Below are 19,963 nucleotides of genomic sequence, written 5' to 3'. Positions count from 1 at the left end.
TTACACTTATGATTAATGTAACAAATATTATTAATATTACTATTGTTATTTGTATTTTAAATGAATGCATTTAAATGATACATCACTGCTCATATAGTGATAGTGATGTATATCCAAAATAAATAAATAAATAAAAAAAATTTAAAAAGAAAATGGGGAATTTATAATAATCAGAACATTAAACAATCCAGAAAAACAGCTTGATATTCTGAAGAAAAAAGCCAAGACAAGCACAAGATCTAACATAAGGCATCAACTCATTTTTCAAGACAAGCAAAACCACTTGCTCAGCTTAATGTGGAGTTAAAGCTTTAGTCCCTGGAACCTCAAGATGTGTGACTTACCTGGTGAATCACAGTGCCAGGACTTTAACTGAATAGGCCTTTTGGTGGGAATAAGGGCCACAGATTTAGGCTTATCAAAATGAGGCACAACTGTGGTCAAAGTGATAATAAAGAAGAGGCTGGAATGAGGCGAGGAAACCAAAATTGTTATTCAGAGTTTCTAGGACTATTGCACAAAGAGCAATGTATCTATAAATAGATATTTACTTTTTCCCCAGTGAAACTGATGTTCTGTCTCTGCTTGTTTTTTTATATATTCTTTTATTTTAAGACAAACATACACAGACAATACATAAAAAAACATAAAACCATCTTCCATTTTGTACATACAGTGTGTCAGTTGGTTTAGAATCTTTTGTGTGATCCTTTCATAATCATTGTTCACAATTTATATCAATCTCACATTGTCAAACTAACATATGCTTATCTATTTATCAATTATTAATTATCCTGCTATTTATTCCATCAATATTATATTATGCTGTCATCCAATGGTTATGTATGTCTACATTATATTTTGTATCAGTCTATTAAACTTCTATAACAAAATTATCTATTCTGTTACCTGACCATGTCTTTTTATCCAACCATTGATAAAACAAATCCCATATCATATTAAATTGCTTGTCTTCTTGGTCTCTAATTTCAAATGTCAGTTTACTCATTTCAGCACAGTCCATAATTTTTTTTAATAACTTCCTCCTGCATAGGTATTTTGTCATTTTTCCAATTTTTCGCAAATACAATTCTAGCTGCTGTTAAAACATTTACAATCAAATATTTCAATTCTTTATTGTATATGTCTGGTATAACTCCCAATAAAAAGACCTCTGGTTTAAAGTCTATATGTTGTTTTATCATTTTTTCCAACCATGTGTGGATTTTAGTCCAATATTTCTTTGCGTCCGAACATGTCCACACATATGCTAATATGAACCAGGTATCTGATGACATTTCCAGCATTTATCCGATGTATTCTTAAACATTTTCTCAAGTCTCGTCGGGGGTAGGTGCCACCTGTAAAACATCTTATGCAAATTTTCTTTATATGCAGTTGACATTGTCATTTTATAATTTTGAGACCACAATTATTGCCATTTTTCTAAATCAATCCCATATCCAAAATTTCCCCCCCAAGCAATCATCATTTCTTTAACTTGTTCCTCCTCCAATTTAAATTCTAATAGATGTCCATAAAGTTTTTAAATTACCTTTTCATCAGTACCCATCAAAATTTTATCTAAATCAGTCAACTTATCATAAATACCTTCTGCTTTAGAGTCTTTATCAAACCTAGATTGTATCTGCAAATATGAAAATCAATTCATTTTTACACCTTGTTCTTCCAACACTTGCATAGATTTAAATTCACCCTTTTCATTCAATATCTCACCATAACTAATTGTTTGTTCCTTTTTATATATTATTGGATAAGAAAAAGCTTCAATAGTTGATATCCATGTTGGAATTTTTAAGTAATATTGTCTTTTTATCTTCTCTCAGTTCAGAAGCAATGCCTCTCGAATATAATGTCTTCTAAAATACCCCTGGGTTTTAGTTCCCTTATACCAGAGAAAGGCATGCCATCCCAACAGCAAGTCATGGCCTTCTAAAGTCAGTAATCTACTGTTCCTTAGTGTTATCCATTCCTTTACCCACATCAAACTTGATGCCTGGTAATATAGTTCCCAATTGGGCAAGGCAAACCCTCCTCTTATTCTTGCATCTTGTAACAGTTTTAATTTCATTCTTGCTTTTTTGCTCTGCCAAATATATTTCAACACAATTCTATTTAAATCTTCAAAAAAAACTCTTTCCCTAGCTGAAAAGGAATTGTCTGGAATAAATATAAAACTCTGGGCAAAATATTCATCTTAATTGTAGATATTTTCCCAATCAATGATAGTTGCAGTTTTTCCCATTTTATCAAATCTGTCGCAATCTGCTGTTTGAGTTTAACATAGTTATCTTCCTTCAGTGTACTACATCTTGGTGTAATATGTATCCCTAAATATTTAACCTTGTTCGTGACCTGTATTTTTAAAATTTCTTCCAACTCTTTCTTTCATCTTGCTAACATTCTTTGTTAATATCTTTGTTTTGTCTTTATTTATTCTCAAACCTGCTACTTTCCCATATTCTTCTATTTTTTTCTATTAATTTGGGTGCTGTTTCCAATGGGTCTTTCTAATATAAATACCAGGTTGTCTGCAAAAGCTTGCAATTTATATTCCTCCTTTTTAATTTTCATTCCTTTTATTTCTCTTTCTTCTCTAATATTCCTGTTCAACACTTCCAATGTTAGCACAAACAGGTGAGGTGACAATGGACAGCCTTTCCTTGTCCCTTTTCTTATATCTATAGATTCTGTTAATTCTCCATTCACCATCACCTTTGCAGTTTGTTCATGGTATATTGTTTCAATGGCTTGGATACATTTTTTACCAAAGCCCATTTGTATCAATTGCAGTAAAATAAATCGCCAACTCACTTTGTCAAAGGCTTTTTGCGCATCTAGAAACATCAAGGCCATTTGCTTCTCAGGGTGTGCTTCATAATATTCCAGAGTATCCAAAATAATTCTCACTTTGTCTTTGTTTTGTCTCTTTGGCAGAAATCCATTTTGATCAGTATGAATAAAATTATTTAAGTATCTTTTTAGTCTTTCTGCCAAAATTGAAGCAAATATTTTATAGTCTGAGTTCAATAGAGATATAGGTTTATAAATGTCTTTTTCTGTTTTCTGTTTCTTCTCCTAGTATAATCTATTATCAAGCCTCTTGTGTAGGCCTTCATCGTGTCCCAGAGACTCTGTAAAGATGTATCCTCTTTTCTATTTTCTTTGAAGAAGAAAACAAGTTCTTTCTCTATTTTCTGTTTAAAGTCTTTTTCTTTTAATATCATATTATTTAAAGTCCATCTAGATCTCCTCTTGTATTCTTTCCAAATAACTGACACTGGATTATGATCTGCCCAAGTGCTTGTTTCTATTTCAATCTGTCGTACATTAGTCAATAATTCTGTTGACATCCATATCATATCTATTCTAGACCAGGATGTATGCCTGTTTGAATAAAAAATATATTGCTTACTTTCCACATTTCTCTCTCTCCATGCAACTTTTAAGTTAAATTCTTCTATTATTCAAAGGGAGGATTTTGGTACTATCTTTCTAACTTTCTTTGTTGTTTTCTGTGTTTTATAATCCAACCGGTCTTTAATTATTCCATTAAAATCTCCCATCATACAAATATTACCATAGTCCAATTTAATTATTTTCATGTGTAATTTTCTGTAGAATTCTTCATGTTTATCATTTGGGGCATAAATTGCAATTAGAAGTGTTTTAAAGCTGTTATCCATTATTTCCACCATCAGAATCCTTCCATCATCATCTGTGTAGATTAGTTCTGCCAAAATTGTTTCTTTAATATATAATACCATACCTCTTTTTTTGGATTGTGCCAGTGACGTAAATAATTTCCCTAGTTTTCCTTGTTTTAGTATATATTCATGTTGTTTTTAAATATGTACCTCTTGTAAGCAGATTATGTCAAATTTTAATTTTTCTAATTTGTGAAATACTTTCCTTCTTTTAGTAGCCAAATTAAGTCCATTTATGTTAATCAAAATCAATTTTCTTTCATCCATGTTAAGCTTTATAAGAGGTTTTCATTGCTCTAGTAGATCTCAATTCTCATTGTTCTCTGGGTTCACCGCCTACTGCACCTTCTTCTTTTTCTTTTTCAATTACTGCTATACACTCCTCTTGAAATTTTCCTCATCATCCGGAGGCTGGGCCTCTTTGCTATCTGGGTACAATTCTTTTGTATAATCTCATGTGTTCTTGTCTTGTTGGTTGATGGTTGATGCCTCTTGTTGGTTGATGTCTTGTTGGTCAGGCAGTTCTTTCCCTTGCTTGTTTTTGATGCCTTTATGTGCAAAAAAAAAAAAAGTGTATTTATTTAGTTTTTACTTGCATAAATGCATTCCTGTTGTGGCCCTTCATGTAGTCCTCTTCAAGTAATTTACATCGCTCATCCTAGCAAACTTCATTGTTCTTTCTTACTTTTCCTCTGGAAAGCTGCATTCAGTCTTCTTGCTTCTTCTCATTTGCCTGCTCCCTTTGCTGCTTTTCTTTTTTGATGGCTTCATCTGAGAGCCATTTGCACTTTTTCTCTGGCTTGTTGTATTGTATGTTTTCTTCTGCAATTCCAATAATAGTTGATTGAATCTCCTGCCACAGTTCATCAGGCATCTTCTCAGCAGTGTCTAGCAGTTCAAAGCTATTGTTCACCTCAATTGTATATATGTAGTAAGGATGTTGGTGGAATCAAATTTCTTTGGAGGCACTGCCTTTTTGATAGTGCATAGTTTGACTTCAATCTTTGCTAACAACAATTTATGATCTGAGCCACAATCAGCACCTGGATATGTCTTAATAGCAAGGACTGAATTAGTCCCTCAGTGGCTGCATAGGACATAGACAATCTGATTACAGTGAAATCTGTTTGGTGGGCTCCAAATGTATAAGCGGCATTTGTGATCATGTATTCATGATCTAAATCAGTTTTCTTGGCAAAATTGTACCAAACAATCCCTGCATTGTTCATCTCACCTAGTCCAAAATGACTAGTGATGCCTGGTCTCCACTTGCTTGCCAACTTTTGCATTAAAGTTGCCCAAAATATAAACAATGTATCTTGGGGCACTTGTTTCAGAGTTTCTTGGACCATGGCATAAAAGCTCTGTTACAGCAGTCACTGGGGCATAGACTTGGACAATAGTGATGTTGAAGGGCTTGGCAGGAATTCTGATGGTCATAATTTGAAATTTCTAAAGTGCCTTGTCCAATTTTGCCATGACAAGACCATCTTCTGGAAACCACAAAAGATTTCAAAACAGAGCAATTTTGAAGATTATTACATGCATATTTGGAAGAGATCAGAGCAAAGGTCTTCTAACCACAGTAGATGTGTGGTTAGATGATCTACCTAATCCCAGGAAGTTTCAGAGAATATATAAGCATTGCCTCTTCACCTCAGATCATCTCAGAGAGAGCAGAACCAAAACTGCACTGCAAAGAAAAAGGTAAGTCAGAATATATTTATTTTAATGCTTTTGCAGTTATTATTTGGCAGACAGAATTACTGATTTGAAGACTGCATAAATATCATCTTGTGAGTTTTGATCTCCGTGAGATACTTTGAAGTGAGTGAGGAATATAGAAATAGCAATACTTGCTTAACTTTTTGGTGAAAGCAATTTACTCATAGCTACTTTGCAGTTTTTTTATATTGCGCTGCTTCTTGTAATGTTTTGGTTAACTTGTATATGAAACACAATATTCATTTTAAAGAGTTCAAATAGTCAGCCATGTTTTAAAAACAGGCTCTTTACCTGTTCTTATTTTATTTTCTTCTTTTCTTCCCCTGCTTTGCCAGAGTAAATTAAAAATCAGATTCATCATCTAGATAGCAAATGCTTCATACATGGGAAGGTTATAGTTTTTCACATTTACATTCCAAGTTCAGAAGGTCAGACATATTATCCTAGGGCCATAGGAGAGAAGTGTTTATTTAATTTTCTGTTTATATTTTAACTCTTCCTTTTACCATGATGATAAAGAGGAACATTAATGTATTTATATAAAATAGTAATATTTTTTCTATTCTATTTCCAATGCTCATAGTCAGGTAAAGCTTTAAGGAATCAGTCACTTAACCACCCATGCTCTTCTTTCTCTGTTAGAAATTCAGTTGTTTACATTTTTTACAATCCAATGTTTACATTTACTTTAAAATAATTAGCATGATTTCCAGAGAACAGTAGATTTTTTATCATTGATATTCATTAGAAATCAACACATGATTATATCAGTTTCTTAAACACAATTGTGTAGAGCAATGAAAGCTGGGAATCAAAACTCTAGATGTCCATCTCATAGTAGGAGAGAGTTCTAATAGTCATTTGGAGACCAACAATTTTTTTTTCAGCAGCATGAATTAACTTGGCATTCAGTTAACTGTTAATAACTAATAACTAATTCTTCTTACAAGTTCATTCAACAAAATGAAGATTGTGATTCTTCTTGCCTGCCTTTTGGCCCTCATTGCCCCTTTTGAGGTACTGTACCCATATTACGGATTGTGACTGCATGTGAGAAATATATACGATTCATTTATTGCTTGAGAAAATATAACTGCAAAATTTTGGATAGTCAGAGGGCCATGTGGTGTTTATGGAATTGGTTGGGCCAATTCCAGGTGGTATTCAGCAGGTTCTGACCAGTTCTGGAGAACCAGTAGTGGAAATTTTGAGTAGTTCAGAGAACCAGCAAATACCACCGCCGACTGGAGATTTTACAGTATCCTTCCCCTGCCACACCCACCAAGCCATATCAACAGAACTGGTAGCAAAAAAAAATTGGATCCCACCACTGGTTAGGCAGAATATTCATTTTCTCAAGATTCACGTCTGAAGGTTCAGTGAGGGAAGTGAGCATTATTATTCCACGCTGCAAATAGAAGTTGGGGGATGGAGGAATCAGAGACAGAAAGGGGGAGAGAAAGAATGTTCAATTCATTTAGGAGGTTCATCATCTACAGAGACTTGAAACTGATCTTCCTCCTTGTTGCCATGGAGCAGTGTTTCTCAATCTTGACAATATTGATGTATATAGTTTGGCTGGCTGGGGAATTCTGGGAATTGAAGTCCACACCACATATGGTTGCCAAGACTGAGAAACAGTCATATACAGTAGAGTTTCGAAATAAGCATTTCCTGTTAAAAGATTTCCAAAGGTGGAGTTGTGTCAATGTGACTTAAGACTTGGAAGGCAACAGCCTGCTGGGGAAGGTTAGCTTCTACAATCCCATGACCTACTAAACCAACTTAAAACTGGGGAACCAATTATTCATATGGACTTCCAGATACATGGATAAAGGCAATGAAAATGCTTGCTTAGTGCTCTTGTGACGGCTGTCTTTGCTGATAGCTGGCTTGATTTGACTTTGGGAATCAGTTCTGTAAATAGTACTGGTGATGGAATGATTTCATAAAAAACAGTTACCACCTCAAGTGAACTATTGTAAAATTATTATATCTACAATTTACAATCTCAATTTTAAAAAATCATTTTAATCTTATTTTTTCTTCATTTTTCTCCTTCTCTTCCAGGCCCACCCTATAGAAATTGAAAACAGTGAACAACTGCCAATCCCATTTTATCCATCAGGTCCAAACAACCCAATTCTGAATGATCCACCTCAAAACCAATCTTTAAGTTACTATACAAAGGAGATAGTTGACCCTCTAATAAATGTTTTAATAGAACTAGCAAGTTATATTCCTGCTGGGCCTCCTGGACCCACAGGGGCTCCAGGGGATGCCAGCCCCCCTGGGCCTCCAGGGCCACCAGGGCCTGAGGGGTCTATGAGTCCTGTATCCATGTATCCTGAGGGTAATCCTGGTCTCATAAGTCCTGAAAACTTCGCATGGCCCATGTGTCCTGAGAGCATCCCACAATCCATAAGCCCTGAGAGCATTCCACAAGCCATAAGTCATGACAGCATCCCACAAGCCATAAGTTCTGAGAGCATCCCACAACCCATGAGTCACGAAAGCATCCCACAAGCCATAAGTTTTGAGAGCATCCCACAACCCATGAGTCCTGAAAGCCCCATGGAGCCCATGAATCCTGAGTACCACCCACAAGGCATGTTTCCTCCTGTGGAGCCTGTGTAGAGTGGAGGCAAAATCCTCTTTTGTTGATTGGTAAGTCCTGTTGAGACATTTCACATCAGGGAATGTGCCTGTAAGCTATTCATACTACCATTCCATGACAAATGATATTTTTAGTCTTCCTGATGGACAGGGAAGCTGTTTCCTCAAGCAATCCCTTGACGTTCTGTATCAAAGAGGAGAAATGGAGAAAAAAGGGTGATGGCCTAGATCTTCTTTCTCCAATACAAGGGACATGGGGAATGGGGTGTAAGTGTAAGTTGAGAAAGGCTGCTAAGAGCCAAAGAACATAATTGATGCCCTGTAGCATATTTGATACTCTGCCACTCAAGGGATAATATCTAATTTATGAAATAGGTAGGGAATGCTTAATGTAGTCATTACCATTCCTGATAATCTTTTTCTTTTCTTTTTTGTAGATTTTGTTGAAATGCTGTTTTCAAGACACCTAGGAGACATTGTTTTTGTTTCTGGCACATCTGAGTGAATGACCTTGATTTAGACTGACTTTTTAAAGTTTTGCAATGGTTCCTTTAAATAAATTTGACCAGCATTCTATTTCTTCTTCTATATTTTTATGATATTTGTGCATGTATAGGTGAGGATGTGTTTGTTTACAAATGAGATGGGAAGCAATTGCCAAAGACTGGCTTTTGGAGCTGGCCAGAATGGACAATTGGCCACAGTCACCTGGCCATGCTTGCTTCACCCCAGGCCTCCTGTCCCAACTGACCCTCCAACTTGGGTGTTCATCTTTGGCTGCCCCTCCTCCATCTCTCCTGCCTCGCCACTCCTTCCCCATTGCTCCTCAACTTCCATGTTGCCTTTGGAGATTGGCTACGAGACAAATCACCACTGACAATTTGCCCTGCAGGACTATTAGCTGTGCAACCTGGTGGCCAATCCACATGCTAGGGAGTGGGCCTCTGCCTTCTCATTGGATGCAGGCAGCACGCACAGAGCGTGCTGGATGGGGTAGGCCTTGAGCCCGGCTTTTTGAAAAAACTGTGTGCCGGGAGACGGGAGACATGTTGGTTGCTATATCTGGAAATCAGGCCACTCCTCTCCCCCAGGTGTGCCTTCCTGGTGGTGTCACAGTGCCCCCCCCCAAATGGAGGGCAATGGGATCTTTCACCCAGCTGTTGAGCATCATTTCTCAAGGAAGCTTTAGGACTACTTCATAAACCACACTTTTAAACACCTTAAGTATGCAGGGTGTGTGAACCAGGTCTGCCCTGCCTGCTGCAAAACATGGAGAGAGGATTTCATTTTCCTCTCTTGTGCTTATTAGATGTTGAGCCGGAGGGCAGATCCTCCCTTCTTTTCCAAGATCTGCACTATGTTCTAGAAAATGTAGGCTGCCTTTGCATGTCCATAAATTTCCTGCTTGCAATAAACAGCCCTTGGCTAGTGCGGTGGATGTGTTCTGACCTAGGCTTCCCCAACAGCATGAAGCCGACTCCTCATCCCGATAAGCCCCTTTTATTTAGTTTATAGTGAATTCCTTTCCAGAAAAGTCCCGGCCAACAGTCTTTCAAGATATTTCACAATTACAGACTTTTATCAGACTTGGAGAAGTGCCAGGCTGATATCTTTCAGAGGCCACACTGGAGCAGACAATATAGGCAAGAATGCAGGAACAGATCTTCAAATGAACTAATTGTCCCCTGCAAAAAAAACCCTCCCTTTCGCTCTTCTTTTATTCCCTATGGGAGGGGACATTCACTGTCCACCTGTGGCTTTACTCCCAAGCCGACCCTTGTTCCTTAGCTGTTCCCTTCTTCTGACAGCTTTGCCCATGCACACACTGGGAACAGGCTCCAGCTCTCCTTCTTTCTCACTGATGTCTGACTCCGAAGGCAGCTGATAACTGTCAGATGGCCCTGGCCCCATCTCTGCCTCCAACACAGAGTACTCGTCAGACCCTTCCCCAGATTCCAGGACTGGCCTATGTTCCTCCCCAACCTCCTCACTGTCCAGATCTGCTTCCCGCTTCGCTGATGGACTACAACAAGATGCTTGTGGCTTGGCCACGTTTGATCCACCTCCCCTTTCCCGGTATTTATCTGGACTCACTGTTAGGTGAAATTGTCAAACACAATTCCTGCCGTGGGGTTTCAAAAAGATACGTTAAACCTGCCTTGCTGGATGCCAGATCGCTTGTCCCTCTGATGTGCAAAGGCGCCTGCCATGAGAGCCACTGGATCCAGCAGGAGGTTAACATTTTATGGTTGTATCTAGGAGAAGGAGGTTGTCTGCACACCTGGGTCTAGCCAGCTGTTAATCGGACTCCAAAAATTGTCATCTCCATTTGAGGCAGAGCAAGAGATCTCTGGTCTGGGAGCAAGAAAGCAGGATCAAGGAATTTTCCTTGCCCATAATAATAAAAGGAAGGTGGAAGATAGAACCTAGACTGAAAAAAAATCCTGGCTAAAAAGGGAAAGCAATAGGGAATCCCCTCACTGGGTTTTTGCAGCAGGCAGGGTACACCTGGTTCACATACCCTGCATACATAAGATGCTTAAAAGCATGGTTTATGGAGTAATCCTAAAGCGACCTTGACAAATGATGCTCAACACCATTTTTATCGCTTGACAAAGAAGCATTTCTTAATTCACAGAAGGAGAACATTTTCCTGAGGCTTCTAAAAGGATAGAGTGGCTTAACCCAGACTGGTCTCTTCCAGGCCTGCTAGGTTGCAGTGCCCATCCTGGCTGTGGACCATGAGGGCTTTAAGTCAGCATGTGTGGAGAGGTCCATGGTTCAGCAGGATGCAGAGGATAGGGTGGCCCCCTGAGGCTTCAAGAGGCTTGGAGTCTGCTACACTTTTATCCCAGGTTGGATCTGGGATCTGGGATCCAGTAAATATTCCCCCTCCCCTCTATCCTTTTGTTTCTGAGGTAGGTAATGAGGAGCAAAGTGGGCCTGTATGAAACTGCTTGTAGTCAAAATGGGCCTGTTGTCAAAATACCCCAATAAAGAGGAACACAGACGAACGACAAACAATAATTCTGACTTTAAGATTCCGAGGTTTATGTCATTAGCAATTTGAAACATGAATAGCCAGCATAACACAACTTATAACAACCCATTGCAATGAGGTCCAGAGACAATAGCTAGGTCTAGCAAGGAATAGCTATGGCCAGTGGCCACAAACACATCCCAAGACATTCTTTTTATACTTTCTGCTTGCATTTCACAACTTACTTCCTTGTTCTTACTTACAGACATATACCTGTGTACATCTCAAAGCTCTATCCATCGGCTACTTTCAGTTCCTTATTTCTCACGGTTTTCAATATTCCTGGTCCAAAATAGCTTCTGAAACTAATTAGTTTGCAGATACGTATTAAAACATTGTGCTAGCACAGTAGATTACAAATATTTCATTGTTCTTGGGAAATCATTCTAGCTGACACTTTAATATAACATTTTATTTCAGGCCTGCTATCATTCTGAGGCCTATATTATTTTGGCAAATTTAAAGCCCAGTTCTCCTTTTCTTACATGCTTAGTTTATTTTCTTGAGCTCTGAACCTGCCCAGAGAGGAAGAAGTCGCTGCCCATAGAAGAGAGTTGCTTGGTAGGCTTTTCCCTTCTTCCTTGGAAAATCATTTATTGGGGAAGGGAGAATTATGAGCAGTCCTCCCTCTGCTGTGCAACAGAGCTCCACCTGGCACTGGACTGCAACAGGGTTGTCAGATCGCAGCTTGGCTCTGCGGCCAAACTCAAGTCAAAATATGGCCAAATTCAGCCAAATTATTTTCTCTCACGGCCAAATTTTCCGGCCAATTTTTTTTATGCAATTTTTTTTATGCAATGAGGATATATTGTTTTTTGCTTTTTTAACTGTTTTTAAATAATCAATTCATAAAAAATAGTCAACCAGGAGGCTCAGGATCACGTGCAGCACTCACCCATCTCCTCCGGCAGCTCCCGCTCCCATGCTCTGCTTCGCGTCTGCCTCTCCTCCTCCTCTTCGCTGGCTCGTTCTCTCTTGTTCACCAAGCGGTGCCCCTTGCATGAAGGGTGGGGTGGGGTGGTTCTCGCGGGGTGCGTCTGAGGCGCAGCTTCGGGCAGAGGGGAAAGGGAGCGAGAGCGAGAGAGAGGCGTGTGAGCCAAAAGCTGGAGTGGGGTGGAATGAAGGGGCTCAGATCCCGATCCAGACCCCTTGCGGGAGCCCCCAAAAGCAGCCCTGCGCTTGTCCGGGGTGCTGGAGGGGTGCCGGGACCATGGCTCGGCGGTGGTGGTGGCAGCAGAGCTGTCAGCCGGGGGAGGAGGGTGCGCGACGAAAGGCGCCGGGCGGAGGCGAAGGCAGTCGACGCCTGAAACAACCAGGAGAGGAGAAGAGAGCAAAAGATATGAGAGAGGGAGAAAAAGCCACCGAGGTTCCAGCCAAGGGGGTTTCTTTTGCTTTTGCTGCTTTCCAAAGGCGGTGGGAGTGTGCAAGAATCGAGGAAAGGGGTGGACCGAGGGAAAAATTAAATAAAAAAATAAAAAATCAGAATAATTGCAATGGGGAGAAAGCGATGCAAAGGTTCCTGGTTTGCAAACACACACACACACACACACACACACACACACACACACACCCTGAAGCTTGCAAAAATAAATAAAAGGAGCTTGCAAATTTCAACAACAACAACAACAAAAGGAGCTTGCAAGAATAAAAAAAGGAGCTTTTTTGCTTTTGCACGGAGGGTCGGGCGTGCTTAATTGGGCAGGAATCTCCCTCTCGGACGCCGCTCCAGGCGTGGTTCTCGGCCAAGGGGCAAGCAAGCCAAGGCACCAAAGCACATGATTTATTTATATTTATCATTATTATTATTTTTTGGAGGGGTATTTTAAGGATTCCCTTAGGATTCCTTCACAAAGCGCAAATATAACGGGTGGTGAGGCGAGGCACACCGCGCCGGAAAGAGGCGCTTCGTGTCGGAGCCGCTGAGGCGAGCTTTCTCCCCACCCTGCGTTCCTTTCTCCCTCAGGCCGCCGACTGGCGCTGCCGCTGCTGAGTGTGGACTTCCCTCGCCCGTAGACTGCTGCAAGATTTCCCCCCACCCCTCCCGGGGACGAGGTCAGACCCGCCACTTAGCCCCAAATTGGGGCTGGTGGGGGAAGAACTGAAAACCAGTATTCGGCCAAAATTTCGATTTCACGGCCAAGCAACTTCCATACGGCCAAATTTCCGGCCAAATATATTTGGCCAGAGACATCATTTTTTTCACAGCCAAGCAGACTTCTATACGGCCAGTTTTCTCAAATTTGGCCGGAAAAACAGCCAGATGGCAACCCTGGACTGCAACAACACTGCTGATCCTGGGCAATGCAGCGGCTGAGCACACCTGCTCTGCAGGGCAAACTCTCCCCTCTGGGTCCAATGTGGTAGCATGGTAGTGGGCAGGCAGCAAGATGACAAGGCAGGATGGAGTCCATTGCCTTTCCTTTTCAGGGTGGCAGGGTGTTGTGCAGCCTCTGGGATGGCATGACTGGTGGGAGGAGCAGCCTGGTTGCCTCTCACAGCAACTGCTGTGTCCCTTGTTTCCCGGGATGCAGACTTTTGAAAAAAAAAACCAGTGCTGGAGGCCTCTACCCACCCTTCCAGCACTCTCTCTGCATGCCACATGCAATGAGAGGGCAGAGACCTACTCTTGGTTGTATGGCTAATTGTCCCTCACAGTTAATTGGCCATGGCTAATTCTCTCTCAACCAATCCCCTGGGACAACATGAAAGTTGAGGAGTAGTGGCAAGGGAGGAGTGACGGAGGAGGATAGCCAGGATGAATAGACATGAAGGGTTGGTTGGAGTGGGAGAGCTAGGGTGAAGCAGGCATGGCTAGGTGACTGTGGCCAATTGTCCATTCTGCCCAGCTCCAAAGGCCAGTCTTTCGTCAATGTTTCCCATATCTTTTGTTAACAAACACTTCCTCATGGTCACATGCACAAATATAAATAAAAATATAGAAGAAGAAATATAAGCTGGTCAAATTTATTTAAAAGAATGCATTGCAGTCAGTCTAATTCAGGGTCATTCACAGCTGTGCTAGAAACAAAAACAATGTCTTCTAGATATCTTGCAAACTGCATCTCAACAAAATCTATGAAAAAGAAAAAGAAAGAAAGAAAAGATTATTAGGAATTACTTCAGCATTTATGACTAGACTAAATGTACCCTACCTATTTCATAAGTTAGATATTATCCCTTGAGCGACAAAGCATCGATTATGCTACAATTATGGTGTTTTGTTTTTTTTTAGCTCTTAGCAGCCTTTCTCAACTTACACTAACTCCCCATTCCCATGGGTTCAACGTGCCTGGAAGACATTGTATTTAGGTCCTCACTCAAAGGGTGGCTCCTTCTTTTTCTCCATTTCTCCTCTTTGATTCAGAACTTCAAGCAATTAAGGATCAGGGGAATAGTCCACTCTGCTCCCGGCCACAGGAACAATGATCAGTGGCCCTGTAGCATCTTCTCTATCCACCAGCAAGAGAGGATCAGGTTTGCCCCAATGCTAGATTCTGATTTGTCATTTTGTTCTGCCATTGTCCAATGGATGTCCCTGCTTGACATTTTCACTTTGTGAAGCTCCTTGACAGAAATCCCTTCCAGCTACTTGATTCATTGGATGAAGGGTGGGATGAGCCCAATGGGCACCGTTAGAAGTGATTCAACACTGTAATGTACTTTATTTCCACAAACCTTTCGAAAATCTTTTGCTTTGAGCGAGATAGGAGTGATATAAAAGTGAAAACTGTCTCCCATAACTCAACACAATCCCTCTTTTTCTCAAAATGAGCCTGGTTGTCTATGTGCAAGATTATATATCATTTAATAGGTAAACCTCTTTTGCCATGGGCCAAGAGAAGTGGGAATGTTGCCAGAAATAATGTTACCAGAGGAATGGATGAAGCAGCTGTGTTATGCCTTTTATGTGAATGTTATTGTATCTATTTTTCATAGTATATTACTCAGAGTACAGTAAATAACACATGACTCAATACTATACAATATTAACAAGCAGTATATGATATATACTTGAAGAGCAGGTGGCAGTCATGGCCAGGGGGGCCTTTGCGTAACTGTGGGTTGTGCACCAGTTATGTCCTTTTCTGGACCAACGATCCCTACTCACAGTCACTCATGCTCTAGTCACTTCCTGTCTTGATCATTGCAATGCGCTCTACATGGGCTGCCCTTGAAGAACATCCGGAAGCTCCAGTTGGTGCAAAATGCAGCAGCCTGCATGGTTTTATGCAGATTCCAGTGTGCACATGTTTCACCTCTCCTGCGGGAACTGCATTGGTTGCCAATTTGCTTCTGGGTGCAATTTAAGGTGCTGGTTGTCACCGTTACAGCCCTTCATGGCTTGAGACCAGGTTATCTGAGGGAATGTCTCTTGCTGGTTACATCTACCTGACCCAATAGAGTGGGGAGGCAGGGAATACTGCGGGTCCCATCCCTGAGGGAGATACACCTGGTGGGACCCAGAACAAGGGCTTTCTCTGGGGTGGCTCCATCTCTCTGGAATATCATTCCCCCAGAGATTAGAATGCCCCCCCCTCATCCGGAAAGCACTGAACACCTGGTTCTGCCAGCGGGCCTGGGAAACTCCGAGCAGGATGGAGCCCATCAAATGGCTTGTGTGATCTGCTGTTGTCAGGGAAGAGTGGGTGGGAATTGGGGGTGATTTTTTATTTATTTTTTTCCAGATTTTGTTCGATTGTACTTTATTAATTTATTTGATTCTTTTTTGTTAGTTTTTACTGTATTTTTTATTTTAAATATGGTTTTACATTCTGTAAGCCGCCTTGAGTTGCCATGAGCGAATAGGTGGCAATATAAATTCAATAAATAAATCAATAAATAAAATATTATTAAGGAATTAGGCATTCTTGTTATAAAGTAACAAGGACACCACAAACTTCACTTCAACATATTTGCTTTTTCATCACTAGTTGACTGGGGTTCACCATTTGACTAGGGTTCTGGAAATTATTAGATTTTTTTTAAAGATTCTACAACCTGAAAATATTTGAGCACCTCTCCTGCAGAAGAACCAAACTTGGCAAACAGTGAAGAATTGTTTGCTGGTTCTTGTACAAGATAGCTTCATCCAAAGATTTTTATCTCTTGGTAAAGAGCATAACTTATATAGCCACCTATCTCTCACAGAGTGATCCTTGATGTCTCACAGCAAAGAAAACAAAAACACCCCCCCCTCCAAGATACACACTCCAATGTCCCAGAATCATTCATGTTGTTTATTTCATGATTCCACACCATCCCAGGCCAATGCTTGAAGAAACAGCTTTCCTGTCCTTCAGAAAGTCTAAAAGTATCGGCCATCTTGGAATGTAGCCTACAAGAATATTCCCTTTGGATAGGAAATGTCTCAACAGGACTTACCAATCAACAAAACAGGTTTTGCCTCCACTTTACACGGGCCCCACAGGAGGTCACATGACTTGGGTGTGGTTCTCAGAATTCATGGGCCCCATGGGGCCTTCAGGATTCATGTCTTGGGGGTTGATATCAGGACTCTCGGGGCCCATGGGGCCTTCAGGACTCATGTCTTGGGGGTGCCTGTCAGGACTCATGGGCCATGGAAAACTTTCAGGATTTATGGGTTGTGGAGGGCTCTCATGAGAAATGGGATCAGGGTGATCCTCAGGACCCATAGGCCACACAGGACCCATAGGCCACTCAGGCGCTGGAGGTCTTTGAGGTCTGGGTGGTCCTGGAAACTCTGGAAACCCTGGGGGACTGGGAGGTCCTGGAGGCACTGGAAAACCTGGGGGTCTGGGAGGTACTAGAAACCCTGGAAATCCCGGGGAACTGGGAGGTCCTAGAGGCCCTGGAAACCCTGGGGGTCTGGGAGGTCCTAGAGGCCCTGGAAATCCCGGGGAACTGGGACGTCCTAGAGGCCCTGGAAACCCTGGGGGTCTGGGACGTCCTAGAGGCCCTGGAAACCCTGGGGGTTTGGGAGGTACTAGAAACCCTGGAAATCCCGGGGGACTGGGAGGTCCTAGAGGCCCTGGAAACCCTGGGGGTCTGGGAGGTCCTAGAGGCCCTGGAAATCCCGGGGAACTGGGACGTCCTAGAGGCCCTGGAAACCCTGGGGGTCTGGGACGTCCTAGAGGCCCTGGAAACCCTGGGGGTTTGGGAGGTACTAGAAACCCTGGAAATCCCGGGGGACTGGGAGGTCCTAGAGGCCCTGGAAACCCTGGGGGTCTGGGAGGTCCTAGAGGCCCTGGAAATCCCGGGAACTGGGACGTCCTAGAGGCCCTGGAAACCCTGGGGGTCTGGGAGGTCCTGGAGGCCCTGGAAACCCTGGGGGTTTGGGAGGTACTAGAAACCCTGGAAATCCCGGGGACTGGGAGGTCCTAGAGGCCCTGGAAACCCTGGGGGTCTGGGAGGTCCTAGAGGCCCTGGAAACCTTGGGGGTCTGGGAGGTTCTGGAGGCCCTGGAAACCCTGGATGTCTGGGAGGTCCCAGAAGCCCTGGTGGTCCAGAAGGCCCAGCAGGAACATTACTTGATAACAGTAGTTCCATTAAAGTCATTATTGGAGGATAAACTGTTTCCTTTGGATAGCGAAATCCAAAATTTAAAGGTTGGTTTTGAGGTGGGTTGCCCAGAGTTGGGTAGCTTGGATGTGATGGATAAAATGGGAATGGCCATCGTTCGCTGCTTTCAATTTCTCTAGGGCGGGCCTGGAAGGGAAGGGGAAAAAATGAGGGGAAAAAATTAGATTTAAATCAGGAAAAAAAAATGAGATTACAAGTTGCAGATATAATGATTATATAATATTTCAGTTGAGATGATAACTGTTTTTTTATGGAATCATTCCATCACCAGTACTATTTACAGAACAGATTCCACAAGTCAAATCAAGCCAGCTATCAGCAAAGACTGCAGCCCATCACGAGATCCCCAAGCAAGCGTTTTGATTGCCTTTATCCATGTATCTGGAAGTCCACCAGAAAAATGTGCTCCCCAGTTTTAAGTTGGTTTCATAAGTGATGGGATTGTAGAAACTGACCTTCCCTAGCAGGTTGTTGCCTTCCAAGACTTCAAGTGAACTCAACCCAAATCCACCTTTGGAAATCTTTTAACAGGAAATACCTACTTTGAAACCTCTATGGTATGTCACTGTTTCTCAGCCTTGGCAACTGTAAGATTTGTGGACTTCACCTCCTAGAATTCCTTAGCAAGCCATGTCATACATCTTAAGGTATCAAGGTTGGGAAATACTGCTACATGCTAATGAGTAGGAGGATCTAGAATAACAGAGTTGGAAGGGACATTGGAGGTCTTCTACTCCAACTGTCTGCTTAGGCAGGAAACTCTACACCATTTCATCTAGTTGAAGTCTCTGCAAGCTATGAACTTCCTACATAGACTGAACATTTCTTTTCTTTCCCTCTCTCTATCTCTCTGATTCATCTATCCCAGGTTCTATTTGCAGTGTGGAATAATAATGCTGACTTCCCTCACTGAACCTTCAGACAAGGTTCTTGTGATGACCCAGAGTGTAACACAAACATAACAAAATCCAAAATGTAAATAAATGTCCTTTAATGCCTCCAACTTGGTCCCTCTGTTCAATAATTCTCAGTTGGAGATAAAATGTACTCAAAAATAGTCTTCAAAAGAAAACAATACAGTCCGAACTTAATGAGCAGATAGAGGTGAAATAAAAAACCAAACAAACTACAATGATGGAATTTCCACAATGGACCAGGATAAATATTTACCAAATTCAAGGAGATAACAAGGCACAGTCTGTTGGAAGGACGCCAACCAAGATAACTTCAGCCCAAAATAACACACGCTTTGCTTCTGGCAATGCTGTGTTGTAATTGTCTCTCTTATATAATATTCTCCCCAGCTGCAACCAATGAGGAGGATCATGGCCGCTTCCTCTCTCGTAAGGCAAGTTGTTGCCTTCTCCATTCCTCCCTGTGTGCCCTAGGATGCAGAGGGGATGGGCCTGGTTGTTCCTCTGACTGCCCAGCCGGCCTCTGCCCTTCCCCAGCCTCTTCCACAACCTCCAGAGCCACACCTCCACTCCCTGTCGGCTGTTCCTCCTCTCCCTCAGAGTCCAACTCTACCAAGGGCATGACAATTCTTGAGAAAATTAACATTCTGCCCAACCAATTCCATAAGCACCACATGACCCTCTGACTCTCCAAAACTTTGCAGTTATTTTTTTTTCAAGCAATAAATGACCCCTACATATTTCTGACATGCAATCACAATCTATAATATGGATACCTCAAAAGGAACAATGATGGCCAAAAGATAGGCAAGAAGAATCATAATCTTCATTTTGTTGGATAAACCTATAAGAACAATTAATTATTGGTTATTAACAGTTAGATAACTGAATGCCAAGTTAATTCATGCTGATGAAGAAACAATTGCTGGTCTCCAAATGACTGTTTAGAATTCTCTTCTGCCATGAGATGGACATCTGGAATTTTGCTTCCCAAGCTCTCAATTGTATTTAAGAAAATGATATAATCATGTGTTGATTTCTAATGAATATCAATAATAAAAAAGACTTTAGTGTTCTCTGGAAAATATGCTAATGTAAACATTGGCCCTTCCCATTGGCTGTATCAGAGTCTGAACTGAATATCCTACTATAAATTTAAGAGAAAGAGACACTAGAGACATTAATGATCCTGACCAATATGGATTCATTACACTTTTGAGATTGCACCCTTCCAAAGTTTTTGGGCAGAATCCTCTGAGTGACTGCATTCAGGGTATGGAGCCTCATGTTTCAGGGGTGGGATTTTACGTGGTCGCACTGGTTCTATAGAACCGGTTGTTACAATTCTGCACAGTTCGGAAAACTGGCAAATTGTGCCA

General features: G+C 41.5%; 2 protein-coding genes across 2 annotated transcripts; one reads left to right on the top strand and one right to left on the bottom strand.

Moving 5' to 3' along the window:
• The first annotated feature begins 5,388 nt into the window (after positions 1-5,388).
• LOC113415461 (uncharacterized) lies at positions 5,389-8,645 on the top strand. Its single transcript, XM_087957485.1, has 4 exons — positions 5,389-5,435; positions 6,404-6,470; positions 7,524-8,120; positions 8,507-8,645. Exons 2-3 carry the CDS (start codon positions 6,417-6,419, stop codon positions 8,088-8,090), a joined length of 621 nt encoding a protein of 206 aa, XP_087813611.1. The 5' UTR covers positions 5,389-5,435; positions 6,404-6,416; the 3' UTR covers positions 8,091-8,120; positions 8,507-8,645.
• A 7,848-nt stretch (positions 8,646-16,493) lies between these two features.
• LOC148132422 (uncharacterized) lies at positions 16,494-19,449 on the bottom strand. The gene is given in 4 exon segments (XM_087957484.1): positions 16,494-17,354; positions 17,357-17,430; positions 17,466-17,796; positions 19,361-19,449. Coding segments are annotated over 4 exon segments (1,272 nt in total). The 5' UTR covers positions 19,415-19,449; the 3' UTR covers positions 16,494-16,541.
• Positions 19,450-19,963: the final 514 nt, after the last annotated feature.

This window comes from Notechis scutatus, chromosome 2 (genome assembly GCF_049901735.1).
Source record: "Notechis scutatus isolate UNSWTSFEM ecotype Mainland chromosome 2, rNotScu1.2, whole genome shotgun sequence".
Classification (NCBI taxonomy): Eukaryota; Metazoa; Chordata; class Lepidosauria; order Squamata; family Elapidae; genus Notechis; species Notechis scutatus.
The sequence above is the reverse complement of the archived record's forward strand: the minus strand, read 5'-3'. Positions and strand labels throughout refer to the sequence as shown.